This window comes from Camellia sinensis, chromosome 10 (assembly GCF_055761805.1).
Source record: "Camellia sinensis isolate YWXY chromosome 10, ASM5576180v1, whole genome shotgun sequence".
Classification (NCBI taxonomy): Eukaryota; Viridiplantae; Streptophyta; class Magnoliopsida; order Ericales; family Theaceae; genus Camellia; species Camellia sinensis.
In genome coordinates, this window is record NC_138970.1 from 6,416,232 (window position 1) to 6,427,122 (window position 10,891).

The 10,891-nt window shown below is 41.3% G+C and overlaps 1 protein-coding gene across 1 annotated transcript; it reads left to right on the forward strand.

Moving 5' to 3' along the window:
* Positions 1-282: 282 nt before the first annotated feature.
* Positions 283-705, forward strand: LOC145800106 (uncharacterized). The gene has a single exon (XM_082889750.1). The coding sequence runs from the start codon at positions 283-285 to the stop codon at positions 703-705; it is 423 nt and encodes a 140-aa protein (XP_082745876.1).
* The last annotated feature ends 10,186 nt before the right edge of the window (positions 706-10,891 follow it).

Sequence of the window (10,891 nt, forward strand, 5' to 3'; positions counted from 1 at the left end):
CAATTGTGGAATTTTCTAGTGTTAAGTTTGATTTCTGGAAATACAGAATAGTGAAAATTTTGCTGTTATTTTTCAGAAATGGCAACTGTCTCTGATGCTGCTACTGCTGCTGCTAATGTTGGTGGGGATCCGAACCCCGGGGCAACTGGCTTGCCAACCCCTGCTATGACCTCTGTGGTCAATCCTCCTGTTGTTACTCCGGCTGTTCCGGGAGGACCGCTCAATCATCACGAGCGCCCGGAGAAGTTCTCGGGAGTGAATTTCAAGAGATGACAGTAGAAGATGCTGTTTTATTTGACTACTCTAAACCTTGCGAGGTTTCTGAGTGAAGATGTACCAGCCGTAGAGGAGAATGAGCAAGATAAACAAAAGCTCATGGCTCTGGACGCTTGGAAACAAGCAGACTTCTTATGCCGGAATTACATTGTGAACGGCTTGGTGGATCCGCTTTTCAACGTGTTCTATGCCAAGAAATCGGCTAAGGAGTTGTGGGATTCCTTGGACAAAAAGTACAAGACCGAGGATGTTAGGGTAAAGAAATTTATCGTCGGCTGGTTCCTGGACTTCAAGATGGTGGACTTTAAAACTGTCCTGAGTCAAGTCCAAGAGTTCCAAGTGATTCTGCACGAGATACATGAAGAAGGGATGGTCCTAAGTGAGTCATTCCAGGCAGCTGCTTTGATTAAGAAGCTGCCTAACAGCTAGAAAAACTTCAAGAACTACTTGAAGCACAAACGAAAGGAGATGACAGTCGAAGAGCTCGTTGTCAGGCTCCGGATTGAAGAGGACAACAGGCAGAAAGGAGGGAGTACCTCCACTGTCAAAGCCAACATGGTTGAGCATAGCAAGTCCTCGGAGGCGAGGAAAAAACTACCGACAGGTAAAAGCTCAAAGTTGGGGGCTAGAGGAGAAATCTCCAAAAAGCCAGCCTACAAGCCAAAGGAGCCTACTTTTAGGTTTGATGGCAAATGCTTCAACTGTGGAAGTGACGGGCATCGGGCAGTTGATTGTCTGAAGAAGAAGCCCTACCGGAAAAACCCTCCCCAACACAAAAACCGGGCACATATGGCTGAAATGGAGGAATTGTCACACGATGTGGACGACATGCATCTGTCAGTTGTCGTGTCAGAAGTGAACATGGTGGGGTCAAACCCGAGGGAGTGGTGGGTGGACACTGGGGCCACTCGCCATATTTGTGTAGAGAAGAGAATGTTCACAACTTTCGAATCGGTTTCAAACGGGGAGAAGTTGTTTATGGAAAACTCTGCAACCTCAGCTGTTGAGGGTAAAGGCAAGGTGATCCTGAAGATGACTTCAGGAAAAGAACTGACTTTGAACGATATCCTTTTTGTGTCGGACATTCGTAAGAACCTTGTCTCGGGGTCTCTCCTAAGCAAGCATGGCTTCCGCATGGTGTTTGAATCAGACAAGGTCATGTTGACCAAGGGCGGGGTCTATGTGGGGAAGGGATATATGTCAGGTGGTATGTTTAAATTGAATGTAATGACACTTATCCCTAAGATTAATGAGAAAGCTTCTTCTTCTGCTTATATGCTTGAGTCCCCTAATTTATGGCATGATAGATTGGGTCATGTAAATTTTGACTCTATACGTAGATTAATCAAGATAGATCACATACCATCTTTCAAGATTAATCCACAACACAAGTGTGAAACTTGTGTAGAAGCAAAATTGACAAGGTCTTCTTTTCATTCTATTGAAAGAAGTACCCAGCCTTTGGGTTTAGTGCATAGTGATGTGTGTGACTTGAAAGCTGTACAATCACGTGGTGGCAACAAGTACTTCATCACTTTTGTTGATGATTGCACTAAATACTGTTATGTGTATTTGCTTAAAAGCAAAGACGAGGCTATTGATAAATTTATTCCTTTTAAGAATGAAGTTGAGAATCAATTAAGCCGAAAAATCAAGGCATTGAGAAGTGATCGTGGTGGTGAGTATGAATCCTCGTTTGCCGAGACTTGTGCTCAATTTGGGATTATTCACCAAACCACAACGCCTTATTCGCCTCAGTCAAATGGTGTTGCTGAGCGGAAGAACAGGACGCTGAAAAAGATGATGAATGCAATGTTGATAAGTTCTGGGTTGCCACAGAACTTATGGGGGGAAGCAATTCTCTCCGCGAATTATATTCTTAATAGAATACCACGGAAGAAAGTGGACAAGACTCTATATGAGTTGTGGAAAGGTCACAAGCCTTCATATAAATACCTACGAATGTGGGGATATCTTGAAAAAGTGGCGGTACCTACACCCAAGCGGGTAGGATAGGTCCGAAAATCGTGAACTGTATTTTCATTGGTTATGCACAAAATAGTAGTGCATATAGATTTCTTGTGCACAAGTCTGATATTTCAGATACACACAAGAATACTATCATGGAATCTAGAAGTGCATCTTTCTTTGAAGATGTATTTCCGTGTCGTCCCCAAGACAGGGTTCCGAGTTCCATAAAAGAAATAGATGATCACGAAGACGATCACATAGATGATCACATGGATGATCAAACAGCTGATCAAATAACTGATCAAGTAGATGATCAAGCTGATGACGTACATGAGCCAAGATGGAGTAAAAGGGCTAGAACCACAAAGTCTTTTGGTCAAGACTTCTTAACTTATATGTTAGAGGGAGAACCTCGAATGTTCCATGAAGCTGTGACTTCACCTGAAAGTCCTTTATGGAAAGAAGCAATTAAGAGTGAGATTGACTCCATCTTACAAAACCATACTTGGGAGTTGGTTGATCTACCCCCAGGCAGTAAGGCCTTGGGGAGTAAGTGGATCTTTCGAAGAAAGATGAAAGCGGATGGGTCAATTGACAAATATAAAGCTCGGCTAGTTATCAAAGGATACAGACAGCGAGAAGGCCTGGATTACTTTGATACGTATTCACCTGTGACAATGACTACATCCATTCGCATGGTGATTGCAATAGCAGCTTTACGTGGTTTAAAAATACATCAGATGGATGTAAAGACAGCTTTCTTAAATGGAGATTTAGATGAAGAAATCTACATGGAGCAACCTGAGGGATTTTCAGCTCCAGGAAAAAGTAAGAAAGTCTGTAAGCTTGTCAAGTCATTGTATGGTTTGAAGCAAGCTCCCAAACAATGGCATGAGAAGTTTGACAATGCTATGCTGTCAAATGGGTTTCGAATCAATGAATGTGATAAGTGCATATATGTTAAAGACACTGACAAAGGTTATGTCATTTTGTGTCTATACGTTGATGACATACTCATTGTTGGTAGCAATGATGAAATGATTAAAGCTACCAAAAGATTGTTAAACTCTAAGTTTGACATGAAGGATATGGGCCTTGCAGATGTCATTCTGGGTGTTAAGATCACTGTAGACGTCCCCGAACGCCCCGGGAGGACGAGTCCCATTCTGTTCGTTTTGGGCTCACTACAGTTCAGGACTCTCAAATTGTCACGGTTCTCAATCTGAACCAAAGAGTCCAAATCTGGCAAATCGTTTTGAGAAAACAGATTTTGAAAGAAGTGCCAAACATGGACTGCTTTGCCAGATACAGAGTCGCCATCTAAATATTTTATTTTGGGAAATTTAGGAAACCCTGACTCGTTGCCTAAGGCCACGTGTCCGTCATCACCAAAGTTGCCTCGGCTCGGGAACTTGGGTACGATTGGGGAAGGTCACTTCGTGAGCACCCCCGCTCGCCCGATCAAAGATCGGCCTCTACTAACCATGATATCTATTTTTGAAAATATTATGCGTTCTTATTCCGGTTATTAGCCTAGATTTACTATGTGATGCGCACAGCATAAAAGTATAGACTGGATCGTCTGAATTGGAACAAAACATTTCATGTTTGTTTGTTTGAAAAATGGTTTGATGGTGCTACCCGCAAGTAGGCTAAGACGTGGATTTGCCACCTTCGGGTGGGCTTAGAAAAACATGATTTTGCCACTATCTAGTGGGCTTAAAACACACATTTAATGAATTGTTCCAATCCAAATAACCCAACCTTCACCCACAGGCATTCAGGCAGTTATATCATATAAGCACATAGCCTCATGGTAAGCATGCTATTCATGGCAGTCACTCACACACATGCAAGGATGCTAAAGCATAAAACTTACCGAGTACTCCAAGCCAAAACAGAAGCTAATTAGAAATCCATGCATGATCCTAATTATATAGAAATGCCTAATGCAACACATGCAAAAGTGCAACTATAGCAGGCTCGGCTATTCTAAACATGGCATATGAAATGCTACAGCTAACATGTATTCAACGTGGAATTGAAAATACAATGCAGTTAGTATGATGCGCCGAGCCCGGTGCATGCAAGACAGATGAATGAATGCAAACATGCTATCATACTGTATGCTAATTGAAACATGCCCTAATCTAACCATCATAAGCGGGTAAATAAAAGGGAGAAAGACGTGGGGTTGGAAGACATACATCACACACACGCACACTTATTACAGTTGTGCCCTCGCGTAGAGGGTCCGAATAAATAATACAGTCCCAAATGAATAAATAATACAGTCCCGAATAAATACAGAATCCTAATTAATTAACAAATTAATCTAGAAAAGCGATAAACTAGCATGCAAGCCATGGACTGCCTCGGCTCTGTTCCGAATGATGAATGATGCATGCTCCGGTTGCCTTTGTCGGAAAATCCCTTGTGATGCCCCGGTTTGCCTCTGTTTGCAATTGTTCTTGGAATGCGTGCCAAGCTCCGGAAGGCTGCCGATTTCTGATTTGCTGTAACAGAGAGCAACAAAGGGGCATGGCAAAGTATTTTCACATATGTATGCATGACTACTCTTCGGGGAGTGTAGTCCTCGATCCTCGTGCCACCAATCACGCATATCGATGCATGATGGCCGATGAGTCGAATTGCACGATTCAATATGAAATGAATGCACATATAAACACAACAAGACCTAAACTCCATCATGGATAATCCGGAGTGTCGGTGACTGGGAATTAAGACACGCTCCGTCACTCGAAGTACGAAACGTCCCTCGTTTCCCGTGCTCGGGCTAACTCCTATCCCAAACACAATGCAATATGCATGACATGCATGAATGCAATTCTAACATGCAACCTAGCATACACAATGCTATGAAATGACATACACGATGTACGAGGTAACATGGCATACACAATGCGCTAACATACAACCTAGCATACACAATGCTATGAAATGAAATGGCATACACAATGCTCAATGGAATTACACCAACATGAGTGGACCTCAGCCACACTCACATCAGTAGCCATGAGATGAAAAATGAGACTCGAAATACGTGCACATATGCACGCAAGCCGAGGACCGAACCTAAGGCAACAAATGTCACTCTACCAAAGCATGGCAAGGCATGGAATATGGTACGCAATCATGCAAATCTCAGCGCTGAAATGTGATGCTAAACAGCCCCGAAATATGGAAATATGGCACCCGATGCATGAGATGAACCCCAAAACTCAAAACTAGGCATACGCAATGACCTATAGCTATACAAAGAATGCATTATTTGATCATGAAGCATGAAGACAGATGCAAGATAGTCCCAAAACATGCATATTTCCAGTTTATAACAAGCCTCAAAAATGAGCACAAATAGGGCTAATCTATCATGCAAAAATGGCCCTAAAAGAGAGATTAAACACAAAGGGACAGAAGCCGGCCCCAAATGGAAAAGAACCCTTCAATAAAGTTGAAGAGGGGCTCAAAACAAGGAACTTTACAGTTTATATCAGCTCTCAAAAATAATCACAAGTAGGCCTAAAATATCATGCAAGAAAAAGGCCTAAAAGAGGGATAAAGAAGCAAGTGATAGCTTCTGGCCTCAAACAGAGGAGAGCCCTTCAATAAAGTTGAAGAAGGGCTCAAAAAAAGTTATTTCACAGTTTATAGAAAGGTCCAAAACAGCTCACAAACAGGCCTAAAATACTATGCAAAAAAAGGCCTAAAAGAGAGTTAAAGAGGCAAGTGATAGCTGCTGACCTCAAACAGAGGAGAGCCCTTCATCAAAGTTTAAGAGGAGCTCAAAAGAAGTTATTTTACAGTTTATGGTAAGGTCCAAAACAGCTCACAAATAGGCCTAAAATACTATGCAAAAATTGGCCTAAAAGAGAGTTTAAACACAAAGGGTGAGGAGGGGACCTCAAACAGAGAAAGACCCTTAATCAAATATGGAGACGAACACAAAATATGACTATTTACAGTTTAGGTCAGCACCCAAAAATGCAAGCAAGTATGGCTTAGATAGAAGGCAAAACAAGGCAAGAAAAATGGAAAATGGGACTCACCCTTGTAGACCAATGGACCAGCAGCTCTTGGTTGAAGAAATGGTGCTCCTAACCTCTGGAAATAACCTTCAAGTTGCTGGAATGGAGGTGGAGGGGTGGTGTTATGAGGTGGTGTAGAAATGGTCCAAGAACAAAGGTATTTGATGGTTGAATGAGAGAGATGGAGGATGTATGTATGCAAGGCTCCAATTGGTTTTTGTCAACCCTTAGAAATGGTGGAGAGGTGCTGGTCTTATAGAAAGAGAGAGGCAAGGAAAATGGGGGAAATGAAATTCAAATTCCCCTCCCCAAAAGACCCCTCCTCGGATACAGGATTTTAGGGGGGAACAGAGGGTACAGCTGTAAGGAATCAGGTGTGGGGGTCATAGTCGGCCAGGTTCAGAAGGTTCAGGGGGCCGGCCGGCCACCTCCCATGGCCGGCTGACCAAGGGTCAAAAGGGTCAAGCATAATTACTGGTCAGCCACCTCAAAAAGGTGGCCTCCCATGTGTGCACAGCACAATTATGTGGTCAAAACCCAGAAAATGTGAACCAGGAGAGAGAAAAACCCATTTTTTAGAGGGGTTCAAAAGGGTCAGGCACAATTACTGGTCGGCCACCAAATATTGGTGGCCTCCCAGGTGTGTACAACACAAATATGGGGTTTAGGGTTCAAGAAAGTGGCCTTGGGGTGGTTAACATTGGCTTTCAAGTGAGGAAAACGGGCGTCGGAGAGCGATGAAGGAATAAAACTGGATTTTCAGAACAATTGCTGGCCTCCCATCCTCCTACAAGCTTCCTAACTATGAAAATAAGGTCTCCACTAAAAATGAACCAAAACGGAGGTTCGGGGACCGAAACGCGCGGCTCGGAGCCCCGAAAATTGGCTGTTAAGCACCAGAGGTGGCGTTCGACCACGAAGTTGGTCTATCGGGCCACAGTGTTCCTCAAAAGGGTGGAAATAAGGTGTGTGCCAAAAACCGGAGCAAACGGAGGTGGTTAGGCGGTCCCGAACCGAGGCACACGGCCGTCGGCTCCGAAAAACTAGAAACCAGGCTCCAAATGGGAAAAATGGCCTACGATCACGAAACGTAGCCTACGGCCACTGAGAGATGATCTACGAGACCTCTCTCTCCCTTCGGGAAGAGAAAACAGAGAAAACGGAGCCTGGTTCGCAAACCGAGACAAGGCACGAAAGAGTTCGGAAGTCTAGAGGCAAGGCTTGCAGCCGAGACTCTGAAACTTCTGAACGAGCACAATATGCAATATCACCGAGCGCTCAACTGGTGACGTCTGAGTCTTAAGGTCGGTCAAAAATGGAGTGTCTACAATCACCAGAACATCTGGTGGTATTGTACTTTCTCAAGCTCATTATGTTAATAAGATACTTGAGAAATTTGGAAAGTCGGATACAAGTATGTTTAGGACACCGGTAGACTTAAGTCTATATTTGACCAAGAATAATAGTGAGAGTGTCTCTCAACTAGAATATTCTCGGGTCATTGGGAGTTTGATGTATCTGATGAGTTGTACAAGGCCAGATATCGCCTACGCTGTTAGTAGGTTGAGTAGATACACGAGTAATCCTAATGCTACTCATTGGAAGGGCATTATGCGGGTGTTGGGGTATATCCGTTACACCCTGGACTATGGGCTGCATTATACCAGATACCCAGCGGTACTAGAAGGGTATAGTGACGCAAATTGGATATCTGATATAAAAGATTCCAAATCCACTAGTGGTTATGTGTTTACCCTCGGAGGGGCAGCCGTGTCTTGGAAATCTGCCAAGCAAACATGTATCTCAAGATCAACGATGGAATCTAAGTTTATTGCTTTAAATAAAGCAACTGAAGAAGCTGAATGGCTTCGCCAGTTTGTTGAGGATATTCCACGTTGGCTGAAACCTGTGCCAACTATCAGTATTCATTGCGATAGCCAATCAGCGATTGGTCGGGCACAGAGTAATATGTATAATGGAAAGTCTAGACATATCCGTCGTAGACATAATTCCATACGACAACTACTCTCAAATGGAGTTGTCTTTCTAGACTATGTCAAGTCTAAGAACAACATTGCGGATCCGCTAACTAAAGGGTTAACTCGAGAGTTAGTAGAAAAGTCGTCAAGAGGAATGGGGTTAAGGCCTTTAGTAAAGGTTACCGGAACGGAAAACCCAACCTAGTTGACTGGAGATCCCAAGATCTAGGTTCAAAGGAACAACCTAACTTCGTGTAACGGGTGAGTCACTGAAGAGGTAAATCCTCTTGCCCATTCCTTTATATAGTGATGCCCTGTGGGGGTGGAAGGTTAAGCTAATGCTTTTAATGACCTTAGTGATGTGATATCATGAAATACCGTATCTAAGTCACCTATGTGAATGCGAAGTGGGGCCGCTTCTTTAAGAATTGCTAAGGCCGAATTCTTTAAAAACACTCACAGAACCAGGCTAGTGTTCCAGGGCTATACCGGACACACCAGTGAGAACAAGAACAATGGTTGGACTAACTCCTGTATGAGGTCTATTGTCTCGGTTTACATAAACGGCAGAACAGTTCAAGACATCACGTTCACTGGTCAGCCAGTAAATCCGATAGGCTTTCATTACGAAAGGTTCAAGGCCAACAGCTACCTTTTCTGATGCAGGGTTAGTCTATGTGCTCTCTCTCTTTCCGAGTCTTTGTTGATAAACGTTAAGCGTTTGCTGTATTCGGTCAATTTTTATTCATGTGGGGGATTGTTGGAGAAAAATGGTTGAATAAGAAATTGCCTCATAAATGTGTATATAACTCACACATTTAAGGCTCATCCGTTTTACAAAATTGATTGGGTAGTTTTGCTAGCATTAGTTGCCAGCCTTGATGGCTAGAGGCTCCTCCTCTCTCTCCCATGGTGTATAAAAGGAGGCCCTATTCCTTAAAAAGAGATATAGAATTTTTCCTTAACATCTATACACTGTCAGTCTACTTCTCCTATAATTTTCTTCCTGAGAAAGAGTGCTGCCGTTGTCCGTTCGCTAAGCTAATCAGAAGGTGCTTCTGTTGTAGCAGGTAAAAACCGTCGTATCCTGGGAAGTAGACGCCGGCGTACCTCCAGCACCCAACGGTGAGGCGGCGAATCTATTTTAAGGAGACTGTGATATCACACAGGCTTTAGTTTGCTTCCTTTAACCATTTTATATTTTATATGTATTTTATTTAGCATGTTATTTTTTTTGGGATTGAAGGTTTGTTTTGTTCATCTCATAATTTTACGATATGCAATGTGAAATTATATAATGTGAGTAGTTTTTTCCAACAAACTTTTGAGTCTCCATATCAAAGTAAATCATGGCAACCATTCAATGTTGAATTAGGGTTTCATTTGATGCGATTTGTTGTCATTTTCATGTCGAAAATGTCGAGTCAGACAATATGAGTTGGTGGGGACCCTAGCTGCCTGATTTGCCTTAAGAACACCTCAATCACATAACTATTAAATTAATTTACTATATGATATACACCTAATCCAGTTTTATTTGTTTATTTTTTCTATATTTTTTTATTTTTTTAAAAAAAGTTTCTCTCTCAAGAGGGAGGATTGAAGTGGGGTTCAATGAGAACAAATAAATATAAAAGAAATCAAACTGAGATCTTACTTCCATGAGGTTTGTTTCTAATCTTCTTCTTCTTCTATAAAACTAACTCAAAAACTACTTTGATGGGGACAGTTCAAATAAGAAAGAACACTACTCACCAACTATAATGTTTATATAAGAATTTACTATAATCTTTGAGTGTGTATATATGTAGTGTGAGAAGTTATTCTTCTATTTAGCTAAAATATATATATACCTAGCTAGTCAATTGATAAAATATGGGTTTGGATTTAGATTTGTGATGGGATTTGTATAAGAAGAAAATCTTTAAAAAAAATGTTAATTACACACCAAGACTCATTCAACCACTAGTAAATATTAGTTTATCCCTCATATATCAACTTACATATTTTGAACCCCAATTGTGAGGAGGGAGTGAAAATAATTCATTTTAATACTTGAAGAGATATAAAATGTATAAGTTTTATAAATGAGGGGATTAAATTGATATTCATAAATAGTTGAAAGGGTCTCAAAATAATTAACCCACAAAATGTGACTTTTATTTCATTCATTTTCCTCCTTTTTTTTCTTTTTTGGAGAATTTATTAAGAAGTTATCTTTCAAGTACTTGTATCCCAATTAGTCCATACATATTTTTGTATTCCAATGAGTCCTATTATTCAAACATTTGATCCACCAAATTGCAATTATCATATTTAAGATATTTTATGGACAATTTTACCCTTTCAAATATTTTTTGAACCAAAAAATGTTAGGGACCCCAAATGTTCCATCAAATGTCTCACATGAGTGTGGGACCTAACATTACTCTTTTGAACCCTTAGCAATTTGATAATGTAAACATTCATATTTACCAGTGTGAATGTTCACATCAACAATGTGATCACACTGTCAATGTAACATTAATGCGCATTTCACCTTATTATTATTAAAGGTATTTTGGTAATTATATCACTCATAGAACTTATGGGAACATAAAAAAATAATTTGGACTA